We start from the raw sequence: 16,477 nt of genomic DNA, 5'->3' as shown, positions 1-16,477 counted from the left end.
TTCGAAGCAATGGCCTGAATCTAATGCAAGCAAATCAACAAACATCTTGCAAACCACTCTCTTCACTCACCCTCACTTCCTCCCTTGACCCACCCTTCCCAAAACCCCCAATTCTTAACCGCTGCATCGCCTACTTACAAACATGCGTCAAATCCCTTCCTGTTCTCAAGCAAATCCACGCCTACTCCATCCGCAGCGGCGTTCCACTCTCCCACCCGCATTTCGCCAAACATTTCATCTACGCCCTCGTCTCCCTCTTTCCCACACCGTTATCCTACGCCCAGCGCGTATTCTCCCAAGTTTCCTACCCCAACGTCTTCACGTACAACACCATGATCCGCGCCTACGCTGAGAGCACCTATCCGCACCCGGCGCTCGTTATCCACAAGCAAATGCTGCGCTCCGCCACTCCTCCCGACACTCACACCTACCCTTTTCTGATCAAAGCCTGTGCCAAGCTCCTGTCTTTACGTGATGGCGAGGTGGTTCACGCGCAATCTACCAAGAACGGTTTGGAGACTTTGGTTTTCGTGAAGAACTCTTTGGTACATTTTTATGGTGCTTGTGGCCTCTTCGAGAGCGCCTACAAGGTGTTTGATGGAATGTGTGAGAGAAATCTCGTCACTTGGAACTCTATAATTAACGGGTTTGCGGTAAATGGTCGGCCTAATGAGGCTCTCACTCTATTTAGGGAGATGGATTCAGATGAGGGTGGCGACGAGCCTGATGGGTTCACGATGGTTAGCCTGCTATGTGCTTGCGCAGAGCTTGGTGCGTTGGCCTTGGGAAGGAGGGTGCATGTCTACTTGGCAAAGGTGGGGTTGTATGGGAATTCCCATGTGGGGAATGCGCTGATAGATTTGTATGCAAAGTGTGGGGGGATTGATGAAGCCTATAAAGTATTTGATGAAATGGGCACGAGGAAGACTGTCGTGTCTTGGACTTCGTTGATTGTTGGATTAGCAGTGAATGGGTTTGGCAAGGAGGCGCTTGAGCTTTTCGCTAAAATGGAGAAGGAGAGGCTAGTGCCAACTGAGATTACGCTGGTTGGGGTGTTGTATGCTTGTAGTCATTGTGGATTGGTTGACGACGGGTTTAGGTACTTCGACAGGATGAGGGAGGAATACGGTATAGTACCAAGGATTGAACACTATGGTTGCATGATTGATCTGTTGGGAAGAGCTGGTCGGGTTGAAGAAGCCCACAATTATATCATGAACATGCCATTAGAGCCGAATGCCGTGGTGTGGAGGACCTTGCTCGGTGCTTGCGCAATGCATAAGAAATTGGAACATGGGGAGGTGGCTTGGGCCCGGCTCGTAGAACTGGACCCTGGACACAGCGGTGACTATGTCCTCCTATCCAATCTTTATGCTGCGGTTGGGCGGTGGGGGGATGTTCACAAGCTTAGGAGGAGCATGTTGAAGGGAGGAGTGAGGAAAATGCCCGGCCATAGCCTTGTGGAGCTTGGCAATTCAGTGTATGAGTTTGTTATGGGAGATAGGTCAAATCCTTACAGTGACAACATATATGAGAAGCTTGAAGAGATTGCGAAGAAGCTGAGACTAGAAGGCTATGTGCCCCGCACCGTTAATGTTCTGGCCGACATTGAGGAGGAGGAGAAAGAGACTGCCTTAAACTACCATAGTGAGAGGTTGGCCATTGCTTTTGCTTTGCTTAAGTCTCCTCCAGGGATGCCTATTAGGATAGTGAAGAACTTGAGGGTGTGTGAGGATTGCCATTTGGTCACTAAACTGATAACAAAGTTTTATGATCGCGAGATTATTGTGAGGGATCGTAGTAGGTTCCACCATTTCAAAGGAGGATCATGTTCTTGCAAAGATTACTGGTAACAAATTCTTCTGCAAGTAATTGAAGACAACCAGAGACCTCATTTGATCATTGTTTGTCAGTTAAGGAAGCAATATTGCATGAGGTCTTGAACAAGCTTGCAACTGTGTTTTACCTTTCGATGATTCTGAAGGTGAAGCTGCCAATGTGGACTTTGTACAATAAGTGAAGTTTAAATTTTCTGTTCATTCTAGTTATACGAGGAGTCTCGGAAAGATTATTGTAGATTAGTGGCTAATTGGGTGCATCCTATTCTAATCAAAGGACATGGCGAAAGTTTTATTTACTTTTAATTTGTCATAAGCGCTGGTTTAATATGGTAAACCATGACCTTTTATCTTGATTTCTCTTGCAATTCCTACCATAAAGATCTTGTACCAGGGTTACGTTGGGTACAAAAGTTTATGATCATTTGTAAGATTGAAAATTTATTAATAAAATGTTCACGGATTAACTTAGTTGTATTATGATCGTATGAAGTTTGACTTCAAAGGAACTCTATCACTTCCCAATTCGAAAGGATTCTGGAGAGATGTTGCAATAATTATATGTTACTATGAATACATTACGAAATTATAAACATAAAGTTTCTTTCATAGATAAGATCACACGCTCATTATTTGTAATAGATTTAGAGATGGACTCGACAAAGTTGTGGCTGTAGAAATATTTTGCAGCCAATTAAAGGCTGCCAAGTAAGATGACCGCAGTATATATTCCTGCAGCCCGGTTGTAGGCTATTCCCAGGCCCACCTACGGAGGGGTTAGGAAAAGCCCAAGAAGTTATTATGCATTAAGAATAACGTTTTACACCCCCCATAAAAAAAAGAAAAAAGAAAAATTTGACGTACTACGGAGTCCATCAGTGTCTGAACCTCATGGTCCAAAAAGGAAGGGAAAGACAAGCAAGTGGTTTCTATGATTCTATCACATTACTTAAGAGGCTTGGATCCTTCTTGATGATAAAAGTTGGCAAAAATAATCATTTGTTCTACCATAGCCAAAATTATCGCCTATCCGTGCTTATCATATGGTCCACCCATATGTCTTCACGCAAATTTTAAGACAAGTAGGCAAAAAGGAGGCTATTCTCAAGAGGGAAGGGGATGGGGGGGGGCACGTGGCAAGCAGCAAGAAGGTTTCTGCTTTCAAGTGGAGGGTTTTCCTGTGGTGAGCAAAGCGGCGGATCACAGAGTCGTGGCCCTCGTGAAGGCATGGAGGAAAGCCGCGTCTCCAGGGGCGTCCGTACTCCCGCGCACGTGAGGCCTCGACGCATCCATCAAGGAAAAATTGCATTATATATTTATATGTATGGAAGTCCGCACCAATCTTGATGCATCGGACGGCCCGGAGGCTGGATGGATTTAGCCAATTTAGGAAATTACGCGCAGAAATCGAAGCTTATGCATCTCCGATTCCACTCGAGTCCAGTGTTAGGTCCATTCAGGATCGCTCCCATACGAGATGCGACACGATCTTTTTACAATTTCAACCCTCTAACTATTAGAGAAAAAAAAAAATTAAGCCCCCAAGGCCCAAGCCCTTCTTTCACCCCTACAAGTTTGGTCAACCAATGAGGTTCAAAGCCACTCGGGCCCCCAAATAATTATTTAATACCCACCGATTAATTACGCAATCTTTACCTTTTCTTTTTAAAATAGTTTTTTCTTGCAAATCACCCCTCCCCGAGAATTTTAATTACACACGCGAGGCCTGCTTCCTCCCCCCCACCGTACGCTGACATCAACATATAAAAAGCGGGGCAGCGGCACATGTCACGTCCCATCAGACGACTCCGCGGGCCCCACTCTCCCCATCCGACGGCCGAGATTCACCTGGAGGCTCTGGGCCGTGGATTTTCCAATTCGGTGCCCATACTCCCTCATATTCTCCCATCTCGTCCTTCCAGGCTTAAAATATTCGCCGAACGACGCGAGTTACGAGGCGTCCGCCTACGACTAGGAGCCCCCCCTCCTCCAAAATCATCCCACTCCTGGGCGTGCCGTGCCGTGCCGTTTTACTGCTTTTGAGAAGGACGCTCTCCGATCTGGACCGTCGGTTTTTTGGACGGGGATGCAAATGGACGGCGCCAGATGGTGGAACACTGTGACGGAAGATTTTACCGCGGCTTACTTTTCACACTCGGGCTCTTTCGGAAAGGGGATGATTCCTCGTACGGCTAAAAGAAAGGGGAGGGGGATGCAAATGGCTAATTACCCTTTTATCCTTGCATGGTGCTCCTTTGAGTCGTTTCTAGTTACGGAGTGCACGGAGATCCACTCTATTGCGTAAACTACGGGTTTCAAGTTAAATGACTCAAATAACCCCTTTCTTGGTTATTTGTTGTTTTTAACTGAAAATTAAATGGATTTGGATTGGGTTTTACCAGGCTCAGCTCGAAATTAAGTGAGCTGAGCTTGATCGAATATTTTTAATATAATTTTTGTATATTTATAAATATGAACACGTTTAGCTTTTTAGGACAGGCAAAAGAGATAAAACTGGTGAAGCATACACACGATGTAGGACGACGGAGGGGTAGTTTCGTCCACCAGGAACAGTACAAAGTAAGTGCGTTTAAGGAGGCATCTGACGCTTCTGGACACTTCCCGCAAATATAGATAAAGGGGAAGGAGTTACTCGTAAATAGACATCAGAGAGGAAGAGGGAAAAAAAAAGGAAGGGGAAAAAGAGCGCCTCTCATCCTATCATCATCACATATAAAAGGCGTGAAAAGAAATAAAAAATTCATAGAAAAGTAAGAAAACAATAATGGCGGCTCTTTAATTTTTAACTGGGAGTGATTGGTAGTGGTAAGAAGAGAACAAATTAGCGGGCACGAACTCGATCCTGAGCTGAAGAAACCCTTCCTCAATGCTGAATTGTTACTAAAATGCCCGATCCATGGGTTTCTCCGCGCTGGAGGAGGAGATCCGAAGCTTCCAGGTCGAAAAATGAGGTCTCTGTGAGCAAGAAGCTCGTCTTATAGTTTTAGAAACACTTCGTGCTGTTCCTGCTCGATAAATTTTTGGTTTTCATAGTCGTATGCTTCATTTCGGTACTTCACGTGATGATCTCGAGTGGTTAGGCCCCGAAAGCGCGGATCTTTAGGAGTTTCGAGCTCGATGCTGTACGTTGGAAGCTTTTAGTTGCGCCTAATCTTGGTAGTGGAGTTGGTGAGTGAGATCTAATGTGTGCTTGATTTCTTGAAGTAAAAAAAGCCGACTTTGCGTGAGATTTGGAGCGTGTTCTGGTGAATGGAGCTGGTTTCTTAAGTTTTTGGAGCTCTGAGATCTTTGAGGGGAAGCTTGAGATTAGTTTGAGTTTTGGGAACTTCGAAGAGAGACTTCTTCGTCCGGTAAGGTTCGCAAGGGGCAACAAAGCTGGGTTTGGAAACAGAGGTTAGAAATTTATGCTTATTTATCTGGTCGCAAGTTGAAACTTTGAGGCTTGGAGGCGTAAGGACGAGCTTGTAATTTTAGGGATCAAACAGTCCTAGAGCTGGGAAGCAGAAATGGAAGCGAGCATATCTTGCAGTGGACCAGGCTTTGGGTAAAGTTGTCGAACAAGCTTTCTTTTTTATGGAGGGTTTGGAGCTTTCAGCATGCCAGTGGAGTGGAAGAAGTTGAGGTTTACGACGATTCCTACTTCCTAGGAGGGGAATTCACAGAGGAAAGGGACCATTAGAGGAAGGTGAAAAGAAACGGGGATTCTCTGTCACATGGATTGTTTCCCCTTACCTTGAAGCTTTCATTTGTCTGTTGAAGGTGGAGGACTGGTGCATTCTGCAGTGAAGCTACTCAGGTCTTCAGATGAGGCTCTCTACGTCGGGGATGCCCCAGCAGACACAGGAAGGTTAGCCTTCTTGTATCCTCGATTTCCTTTTAGCTTAAAAAACTTGTTGCTTTTGTGTTGGAGTTTTATTGCTGGAATAGTTCCCAATTATTCTATTCTGTTTTTGGTTGATAGATTACATAATGCTGCTTCTTACAACATCCGATGTAATCTAACATATTCTTTCAGGAGTAGACGTAACTACATGTGTATCGTTTTTTTCAGAAGGAAATGATGAAGTTTGGGATATTGAGAATTTAAGTTGTATTATTCATGTGAAAAACCTCATGGTTCATATTCGCCAATTTCTAAATGACTACATTGCTAAATAACTCTAGTTGCGTGGTTTGTCACTTTGTTGTGGTTCCTCATTTTAGGGTTTATTTTGATCTTACCATTTTTGAGGTCATGTTGCTGTACCTTTTTATATTGATTGTAGATCCTGATTATTTTGGATGATTTCTGTGGCTTGAGACCGACCTTATTGTCATTTGGCAATATGCATTGTGCCTTGTATATATTCAAATGTTTCAATGTGCTGTCTCCATGTTCAATTTACAGGGGAACAGAAGTGTCTGAATTCAGAGCTATGGCATGCATGTGCTGGACCTCTTGTTTCGCTTCCGGCTGTTGGAAGTCGTGTTGTCTATTTCCCTCAGGGCCATAGTGAGCAGGTCAGAAAGTTGCACTTATGTTTAAATGGGCAGGTGTAATATGATTTTTGCTCATATTGCATGAGAATTTCTAATGTGTGCTATAATGGTACTTGTTGCACGAAAACTTCATTGTTGTCTGCAGACCAAAGTGTGAAAAGCATTATGCAATGCCCTATTGTTTTTGCAAATTCTTCATTGTACCCAGAGATGTGCCATGCTGCTCTACTTAGAAAAGCTTTGTGGTTATCTTAAGTTGGTTCATCTATATGGAAGAGTCACTATTGGTGTGTGCTCCGTAGTTTAGACGTGAGAATTGATGAATACTATAGGCGTCAAAGACATTAACTTCTATATATCTGTTTTTACTGGGTTGAGAGTTTACATTGATTTATTTTCTCTTTTGCAGGTAGCTGCATCTACAAACAAGGAAGTTGATGCTCACATCCCTAATTACCCTAACTTACCTCCTCAATTAATCTGCCAGCTTCATAATGTCACTATGCATGTAAGTTTGACTGAAGATTTAATGACATGAGGTGCCTTCCATATCAATTGTCTAATGTATGTTACTCCTATGTAACTTGACAATGCAGGCTGATGCAGAAACAGATGAAGTTTATGCCCAAATGACACTGCAACCTCTTAGCCCAGTAGTCAAACTTACTATTATGCCTATGATCTCAATATGATTATTAATGATTGATTTTTTCAATTCTGTAGATTCTTTGACATGATTACATCCACAGGAAGAGCAAAAGGATCCATATCGTCCAACTGAGTTGGGTACACCTAGCAAACAGCCAACCAATTATTTTTGTAAAACATTGACTGCAAGTGACACTAGTACTCATGGTGGATTCTCTGTTCCTCGTCGAGCAGCCGAGAAAGTTTTTCCCCCACTTGTAGGTTTTGTTTCTTCTGATAAAATTGGGCTTTCATCTATTTAGATCCACTACCAATTTCCTTCGAGAAGCATTCATGAAGATATAAGCTGACCATTTCCAGTGTTTTCCTCTTTCATCCTCTAGGATTTTTCCCAGCAGCCTCCTGCGCAAGAGTTGATTGCAAGGGATCTTCATGACAATGAGTGGAAGTTCCGTCACATATTTAGAGGTTACTTTTGCAGAAAAATTATTAGTTGAAAATGTCCCATATTTTAGGCAATAAGTTTAAGTTTATTCACAGAAGGAAGTGGACTCGTATTTAAATGCAATCTTAAGCAACTGAATAAAGATTCCTGCCTTACCAGTTATGCTATTACCACGCTCAACATGTATCATGTGAACCTAATTATGATCATCTGTATACCTGCTATTTAATGTTCTCTGGAAATCACAAATTTTTCTGTACTGCTAAAACTTTTATTACTTTCTTTTTTGTGGTGATAATTTACATGATGCAGGTCAGCCGAAGAGGCATCTTCTAACAACAGGATGGAGTGTATTTGTGAGCGCAAAGAGACTTGTAGCAGGAGATTCAGTCCTTTTTATCTGGTATAAGCATTCCTTTTTTTTTCTACCACAAATAGTTGGGACTAGATCTTGGCTATTGTTCTTTTGTTTATATTGCATTTCTTGCATGTCACATGAATTTGTTAGTATGGTTGCTGAAATGCTAGGGAAACATGCTTCTTTCAGGAATGATAATAATCAGTTGCTTCTCGGTATTCGCCGTGCAAACCGGCCACAAACTGTTATGCCTTCTTCTGTCTTATCGAGTGATAGCATGCACATAGGCCTTCTTGCTGCGGCAGCTCATGCTGCTGCTACAAACAGCCGATTTACTATCTTTTATAACCCAAGGTAGAGATGATTCTGACACAGTGACATGTCATATGTATGTATGTATGTACCAATCCAAGGTTAAATTAATTTGACTTAAATGTATTCAGGGCAAGTCCTTCTGAATTTGTCATTCCGCTGGCTAAGTATGTTAAAGCAGTATACCACACCCGTGTTTCTGTTGGGATGCGGTTTAGAATGCTTTTTGAGACAGAAGAATCAAGTGTTCGCCGGTAAGTAGAGTAACATTTTGTTTAATGTCTACACATCAAATGTTTCTAGCTCTTAATCTGAAATTAACTGTTGTTTGCATTTTGTATAGACTGCTGTCTCATCTCGCTCTCTTATAGCTTTGTCATATTTCTTTCAGTTACATGGGTACTATCACAGGAATAAGTGATCTAGATTCTGCCCGTTGGCCAAACTCACACTGGCGTTCTGTGAAGGTACTTGTTCTTTGAGATACGTATGTATAATTTCTTATCAAAATCTTTGCTATATCTACTTGATCTATTTGATTTTCTTGCATAATCAATCTTCAGCTATACTATTATATGGGATTTATGCAGTTGCCAATGCAAATTCTGGTTCTTCTTTTGTAGGTTGGTTGGGATGAATCAACTGCTGGGGAAAAGCAGCCAAGAGTATCACTTTGGGAGATTGAGCCTCTGACAACATTTCCTATGTATCCAACTGCCTTTCCTCTTAGACTGAAACGCCCATGGCTATCAGGATTGCCCTCTCTGCATGGTATGGTTTATGATTGTGTTAAACCTAATACTTGTTTTCTTTGAGGGATTTAAATGTGTTCCATTTAATATTAGTTGATTCTAACAAATTGTGCTCAATTTATTTTCCTTCTAATATGTATAGGTATGAAGGTTGATGATTTTGGTCTAAATCCTTCCCTTATGTGGCTTCGAGATGGGGACAGAGGGACTCCAGCCTTGGACTTCCAGGGAATTGGCATGGCACCTTGGATTCAGCCAAGACTTGACACTTCATCATTTGGTCTACAGCCTGATATGTACCAACCAATGGCTGTTGCAGCACTACCAGAGCTTCGGACAATTGATCCTTCAAAACAATCCTCGGCATTTCTACAGTTCCAACATCCTCAAAACTTAAACAGTGGATCATCTTCTCTATTAGCAAGTGAAATCCTACAGCAAATGCAGCCCCAATCTCAGCAAAACCTGCTTCAGGCCATTCAACAAAGGCAGGGTGAAAAGGAAGGTCATTGCCAGTTCCTTCATAGTCACTTGCAGCAGTCGAACTCTTTGAATGATCAACAGCAGCAGAAGTCACCACCGCTTCAGCATCAGCAACAGCAGTTACAACAGCAGCAACAACAGTTACAATCACAGCAACGTCAACAGCAACATCTACAGCCACAGCATCACCAGCAGCAATCAGAACAGCGACAACACCAACATTTGGAACAGCAACTCTCATTTAATCATCAGCAATTTCCCAATATGATGTCAAACCTATCTCATGTTACCTCAGCTTCTCAATCACAATCTTCATCATTGCAAACAATATCCTCATTTTGCCAGAAAATTTTTCCAGATTCTGATACCATCCCTGTGTCTACATCCAGTTTCTCACCTTTGCATGGAATTTTTCGCTCCTTTTCTTCTGAAGAAACACCAAATCTTCCTAGTTTTGGTAGAGCAAACACACTTATCACTTCAGGTGCATGGCCTTCTAAGCGATTAGCAGTTGAGTCGCTGACTCCTGGAGCTCAACGTGTTCATTCCCAAGTTGAACAGTTAGGTCCTCAGGCTGACCTCTCTCAGTTTCCGATCACTCTATCAACATATCCACCAAAAGATTGCTCGCTTGACCAAGAATACAGTACTGATCCACAAAACCATCTTCTTTTTGGTGTCAATATAGACTCCTCATCACTTCTGATGCAAAATGACATAACAAGCCTTAAGAGTGTTGGTGCCAATGATTCAACATCTATGCCATTTTTGAGCTCCACAGGAACAGAATTCCCATTACAGCAAGCTTTAACAACTACAAATACCTTGGAAGAACCAGGGCTCTTGCAGTCCCCTGGAAATGTGGGTCATGTGAGCCAACCACAAAATGGAACCTTTGTTAAGGTGAATATTAATTTTCCTCCCTCCTTAGAATTATGCCAGCTGGTTTTGAACTGTTGTCAAAAGGAATTAAAGGAACACTCATTTTGCATTATGCCATACTGCTGCATGCACGAGAGTTTTCGTGTTACTACGAAATTCTTCAGTTTCATTTCTTTTGTCAGAATATGTTGTTGATATAACTTGTATTCATAGTTTGCTGAGTTGAAGATGCCATATGCATATCTTAAACATAGAGAAGTTGGTAAATATTTTGTTGAACAGGTTAAAGCACTAAGAGAAAATCTTGATTCCATAATGGTAGTTGACTAGATTATTATGGCTATATGTGGCGCAGATTGCTGATTGGACTTATTATTCACTGTTAATTGCAGGTTTATAAATCAGGGTCCTTTGGGAGGTCACTAGATATTACCAAATTCAACAGCTACCCCGAGTTACACAGTGAGCTTGGGCGTCTATTTGGCCTTGAAGGCCAGTTGGAAGACCCTCTGAGATCAGGCTGGCAGCTTGTATTCGTCGATCGGGAAAACGATGTTCTTCTGGTCGGCGATGATCCGTGGCAGTAAGTTCTCATGCATTTATCCAGCGCTGTCTACAACTATAATCATCTCAGTAATTCCACTTTGACAAAGCTATCATGACTGCCAAAATGCATATTCGATGAATGAATAATTAATTATAAAGATTTATGTGAAATTCAAGTGCGTTATACTTCTTAGGGAGTACCACTTTCTTGGAGAAGCATGACTGAAATAAGTGTGGGCACTCTGCGGACATTTAAGTTCTCTTGTCCAGTCCCTTGATCTTTGAAACTTTCAAAATAACTTTGCCCCATTAAAGTTATGGTACTTTACTAAGTTATCATCCACTAGGATAAATCATCACAAAGTTGCACAAATTGATTTCTAATAACTCGTGCTTTTTCTTGCTCTTTTAAGATATGCTGTTATGTTATGCGCATGCTGAAACTAACCTGTCAATGCCCTTCTCTTCCCTCTGACTTCTGTCTTGTAAAGTTAAAATAAGAAACTTTTTCCATGTCTGGTGGAACTCTAGCTAGACTTAGAAAGGTAAACTTCTGATGACATGATATTAATTCTGAATCTTTTCAATTCACAATTTTCCAGGGAATTCGTGAATAATGTTTGGTGCATAAAGATACTCTCACCCCAGGAGGTGCAGCAAATGGGCAGAGAAGGGGTCGATCTTCTAAGCACAGCCACAGTAAGGAGGCACCATAGTAGCAACTTTGATGATTATGGGAGTCCTCGTAATCTGAGCAATGGGATGGCATCAGTAGGCTCTTTGGACTACTGAAACTATCTAAACAGCACGCAGGATCCTTGTGGCTCGTGGTTATATTTGCTGCTAGTATTTGTTTACCCTTATGAATAGGACTGGATCATCAAGTAAGTTGTAGGTTATATTTTTGTATGTGTAACTACTGTATCCTAATGATATCTGCATGTAAATGCCAGCATGGTCTATCATAAATTTAGCATAATTGATATGACGATGGACCTTTAATTAATGTTTGGCCATTTCATGATTTTGCTAGCTATGTGCTAATAGGACCTCTTGAAACTTGTGGTGTCTTCACCTTGAACATGGAAACCTCTTATCTCTTCTTGCATCTGTCACTTCATCTTGAGGTTGCCCCCCCCCCCAAAAAAACCAAAAACAAAAATTGCTTTTTTACATTGGTTGAGTTGTTTTAGTAGTCCAAAGCACCTGAACATTGTGGCAGGGATCTTTTGGCACCTTTTCTGTTTATTGCTATTAATGAGCTTAACAGGATGTTAGAGAGAGCTAAACAGAATGGTCTGATTACTGGCCTTAGTGTTGACGTTGTAAATGGTGGGGTGATTATATTTGCAATATGCAGTCGATATATTTGATCATTACCAAGTTGATACACTGATCATTACCAAAGTTGATGAAAGGAAGGTCTTATTCTCAAATATCTTCTCTATCATTTTAAGAATATTTTAGATCTTGAGAAGTTGCATGTAAAACATCTGGTATTTTCATTACATGACAAAGCTTTAAAAAAGATTGGCCACTTGTGGTTAAGGAAGTTGGAAAAATAATCTTGGTTGGAGAGGTAAGTATTGCTCTCCTTAGGTGGCAGGTTAACCTTGTGAATGTTGTGCTGAGATCTATCCCCTTATGCTAATTGTTTTTATTTTTTATTTTTTTATTATTGCTTCTAGCTGGGCAGTTAAGAGAATTAATCAGTTGAAAAGCAAGTTTTTATGGAGAAATGCTGACAAAAATGCTGAGAGGTACTAGTTGGTAAACTGGAAGCTAGTTTGTGAAAAGAGAGTTTGGTGGTATGAGAATTTTACCTCTAACTACAAAGTGGTGGTGGAAACTAGATTTGGACCTTCAATCGAGGCCTTTTTATGATCTAATATTTATAAATTAATGAGAGATGGAAATAATATCAAATTTCGAAAGGATTTGTGAGTTGGTGAATGTCCTATAGCAACTCTTTTCTTTAAGCTTTTTAACATTATTGGGGATGAAAATGTTTATGTGTTTCTAAGGTATAAGATGGGGAGGAGTAGCAATTTCAATATAGGAGATATCAGCTAATCTTCAGGAGGATGAATGCCATGTGAAACAAATCTTGAATAATGGGTATCAGCCTAGAGAAAGGATGGAGGATAGATATAGAGGAGATTTTGGTAGAGAAAAATATTTTTTTCTATTAATTCTTTGTTCAGATATTTGAATAATAGTAGGAGAATTTTTAAATTAATTCTTAATTTGTGGAAACTGAGGATCCTCTTGAGAATTAAAGCATTCTTGTGGATAGTTTATAATAATAGAGTGTCCACAAGAGATAATCTAATTAAAAGAATGAAAATAGGAAGCTTATGTTCTTGAAGTGAAACTTTCCTAAGAAACTTCTGGGAAGATTTGGGGAAGCTTTTTGCTAACGAAAAATACTAATGTATGAACTGTTGGGATATGTAAAGGAGTGAAAAGAAGGGGCTGCAAAGACTTATGAAGGGTGTGCATGACTGATAAGTATTTCTACTTGAAACTTTAATAATTCTAAGTTTAACCAGTCTCTTAAACTTGTCTACCATATCTTACTCCTTTTATTTTGTTATGTTATGAATTGGCTGTGATATGATAATTTTCTTGTTTTGTTTGTTGGTACTCTTCAGGGCTTTCTTAATGAAATCTGAACAAGAGTTTTAACTTTTGTCAAAAAAGTAATCTTATTCCTATTAGCATGAGATATATATTTTACCATTAATTCTTTGGCATCATAAAGGGTTCAGGAAAGCAACTAGTGACATCTAAAAGAAGAACAAATGGCATACTGAAGCAGACTTTGATCTGACTTATTAGATCTCCCAGGAGTTTTAAGTACATTAATGGGTCCTTCCCTTGATCCACAAGAAAGCCATCATCTTTCCTTTGATCACAAGTCATTCCTTCTGCTGCATGCATACCTGTTCTACTGGATAGGATCCTGTGCAGACTCTGGTGCAGGAAATTCGTGCGGACAGCCTTGCGAATTGAGAATGGACGCACTTTTTTCATAATACCCCTCAAAATGTTACTATTTTACACAATTATTTCTTAAAACCCTTTTCCCTATTATCCAGGGTCAGGGAAAAGAGGAGTTAATGGGGAATTTGGATGCAAATTAGTGGAGTAAATTTAGTCGTGTAAAATTGCAAGACAGCCCTCCTCAAGATATGAAATATTTATATGTGAGAGATATCGAATCCACTCTGAGGACAGCAGTCTGATCACTGAAGCTTTGTATACCATCTTCTTCTGAACGCTTGTTAGCTATGGGAAGGATTGAATAAGACTAAAGTAATTTCACTACTTTCTACTATAAAACAGAGCAGTTTCTTAGCCAGGCTTTTCTTTGTTTCCAGAGCCAGAGAGAGAGAGAGAGAGAGAGAGAGAGAGAGAGAGAGAGGTTGGGTTTTAATAGCCATGAAGAGGAAAGAGTGGATCATTCATGGGCTTTTGATCTTGGAGTTCTACATGTACACGGGTATTATATCTTTCATCCTCTTCTTCTTTCTCATCTTAATACATTATTATGTTTTTTATAACCTTTTTGATCCATTCCTAATCTCTCTCTCTCTCTCCCTGCGATGGATACCAGTTTGTGCAGTTGGAGGTGGAGTCGAGCAGAGGGCGGAGATGGGCACGCCTATCCCGACGTTCTCGCCGCCGGAAGGCAACACGACGTTCGTCCAGGGGGCGACGTGGTGCGTGGCACGGCCGGGGGTGTCGGAGGCGGACCTCCAGATCGCGTTGGACTGGGCTTGTGGCCTCGGAGCGGCCGATTGCTCGGCCCTGCAGCCCGGCGGCGCGTGCTACAGGCCGGAGACCCTCCTCTCCCACGCCTCCTACGCCTTCAATAGCTACTACCAGCAGAATGGCAACTCCGACATTGCTTGCTACTTCGGCGGGACTGCGGCGATCACCGGCAGGGATCCAAGTAACTCTCTGAACTACGTTTTTAAAAATTTCGCAAACTACACTCAATATTAAAGTCAGGATTAATTACACTTAGCCCTCCAAATTATCATAATTTTATACATACAATCCCATAAACGTAAGAAAATTCTTAATTCACATATTTTTTTCAGTCCAGAGATTTTACGTAGATAATAAAAAAAGTTCAGATGTGTATATAAAAAAATTGCTATAATTTAGAAGAGCCAGTGTAATTATCTCTTAAAGTTATTTATATGTTCTTCAAAAATCTCTTATGTGTTTGGATGACTCACTGAAATTAGATTTTTTTTTCATGTAAGTCTTTTAAATGTAGGGTGTTATTTAAAAAAATTATATTATTTTTTCTTTAATCTTTTGCTCTTGCTATTGTGTTACAGGTTATGAATCCTGTCGGTATCTTACTTCAGAGTAAGTATATGCAATGCCACAGTAAACTTTGCTCATTATCTCAGAAGAGATGACAATTTTTTTTATAATTAATTTTGACCTAAATCACTTTATTGCATTAATCCAGAACTTCCTCTGCTGCATCACTGTTCCTGTGGAGGCTTATATGGAGGATTAGTGGAGCTCTAATTCTTTTGCATCTAAGCTTTGGAGTTAATGGTGGTTAAATAGAGGATCAACTCAATTCTTTTTTGGTGATATCAGCTGTGCAGGCAATTGGATTCAATTGAAACCTGCAATTATTGAAGCTGTTCTTTTTGGCAATATTAGTAAAACTTTATATAAACTAATCCTTAATGCTATCATTTATATTTCATGACACCGAAATCTTCCTTCCGTTAGTTATTGATTAGATTTTTCGTTAAAAACTATCGCGTAACTATGTCCTCACTCTATTAGATAAATGAAATTTAGAATAGTTTGCAGATTTGCCTCCCTACGAAACGAACAGAAGAAGAATTAAATGGTTGTCGACGAGCCGAGACTACTCCCAACTCTTACAGGATGCCCATGTTCTTGAGACCCAAGACCACTCCAACTCCCATGATATGGCCGACAACACCGCAAGCCAAGGTGTCGGCCAGGGTGAATCCGGCAGGGTCGCCGGTCTGCAGGCCGGAGTCGCGCACCTCCAGCTTCAGCCCTGCCGTGGCCTTCCGGTTCGCCGACGGAGCCAAGCCGAACCGCCCCGCGAACAGCATCAAGCTTGTGGTGGTCACCATTATCTGCCAATTTTGTAGGATAAGAGTATCAATTCCCCGTTTTTATCTAATACGGTATCTATGATCACTTAAAAAGACTGTAGTGAGTCAAGTAGTTACGATGTTTGTCGACGAACCAATGAACTCGCAGCGAGCACCGGCCGCGCCTCTCCCCCGTCGCCGGACCGGCGGTAACACCACCTGATAACAGATCATGGACGTTTATGTTACCATTTTTTTTTTTTTTTTGTGAAGGCATTGGCAATTAATTTGGAGATAAAAAGTGTGGGATTTGGGCTCACCATGGATTGTTGGGCCTTCAGGCCACTGAACTGTGGGAGGGAGGTCATGACTGCAGTGGGAGAGGTGAGCTTGCACGCCATGGCCTTGTCACCAGTTCTAGAATCAAGCAAATACTCTTCTTCTTGGTAGGAGAGAGTAGGAGGGAGAGCATTTAAAGCTTGGAAATGGAAGAATTAAAATCTCTCGTGGCACGGAAAGGCCATTCATGGATTAGCTTTGGATCATTGGTGCTGAGGTGGCAGCGCCTGGTTAGCTTTTGCCAAGTGGATAAGATATTGTCGAGA

The 16,477-nt window shown here is 41.2% G+C and overlaps 4 protein-coding genes across 4 annotated transcripts; 3 read left to right on the top strand and 1 right to left on the bottom strand.

Moving 5' to 3' along the window:
• The first annotated feature begins 14 nt into the window (after nt 1-14).
• LOC140796617 (pentatricopeptide repeat-containing protein At4g21065) lies at nt 15-2,318 on the top strand. The gene has a single exon (XM_073149680.1). The coding sequence runs from the start codon at nt 24-26 to the stop codon at nt 1,851-1,853; it is 1,830 nt and encodes a 609-aa protein (XP_073005781.1). The 5' UTR covers nt 15-23; the 3' UTR covers nt 1,854-2,318.
• Nucleotides 2,319-4,673: 2,355 nt separating this feature from the next.
• Nucleotides 4,674-11,770, top strand: LOC140796352 (auxin response factor 17-like). Its single transcript, XM_073149347.1, has 17 exons — nt 4,674-4,981; nt 5,064-5,252; nt 5,334-5,544; nt 5,619-5,706; nt 6,247-6,359; nt 6,748-6,846; nt 6,935-6,991; nt 7,088-7,243; nt 7,370-7,454; nt 7,744-7,834; nt 7,979-8,143; nt 8,233-8,355; nt 8,493-8,568; nt 8,725-8,872; nt 8,996-10,239; nt 10,611-10,801; nt 11,367-11,770. Exons 4-17 carry the CDS (start codon nt 5,664-5,666, stop codon nt 11,554-11,556), a joined length of 2,781 nt encoding a protein of 926 aa, XP_073005448.1. The 5' UTR covers nt 4,674-4,981; nt 5,064-5,252; nt 5,334-5,544; nt 5,619-5,663; the 3' UTR covers nt 11,557-11,770.
• Nucleotides 11,771-14,019: 2,249 nt separating this feature from the next.
• LOC140796610 (major pollen allergen Ole e 10-like) lies at nt 14,020-15,445 on the top strand. Its single transcript, XM_073149674.1, has 4 exons — nt 14,020-14,269; nt 14,384-14,722; nt 15,120-15,150; nt 15,257-15,445. Exons 1-4 carry the CDS (start codon nt 14,209-14,211, stop codon nt 15,354-15,356), a joined length of 531 nt encoding a protein of 176 aa, XP_073005775.1. The 5' UTR covers nt 14,020-14,208; the 3' UTR covers nt 15,357-15,445.
• Nucleotides 15,446-15,558: 113 nt separating this feature from the next.
• LOC140796611 (photosystem I reaction center subunit psaK, chloroplastic-like) lies at nt 15,559-16,358 on the bottom strand. The gene is made up of 3 exons (XM_073149675.1): nt 16,193-16,358; nt 16,011-16,091; nt 15,559-15,914 (listed from the first exon to the last, which is right to left on the bottom strand). Exons 1-3 carry the CDS (start codon nt 16,271-16,273, stop codon nt 15,687-15,689), a joined length of 390 nt encoding a protein of 129 aa, XP_073005776.1. The 5' UTR covers nt 16,274-16,358; the 3' UTR covers nt 15,559-15,686.
• Nucleotides 16,359-16,477: the final 119 nt, after the last annotated feature.

Source organism: Typha latifolia, chromosome 10 (genome assembly GCF_019914945.1).
Source record: "Typha latifolia isolate L0001 chromosome 10, TyphaL0001v2, whole genome shotgun sequence".
NCBI classification, from domain to species: Eukaryota; Viridiplantae; Streptophyta; class Magnoliopsida; order Poales; family Typhaceae; genus Typha; species Typha latifolia.
This window is presented reverse-complemented; position numbering and strand designations above follow the sequence as displayed.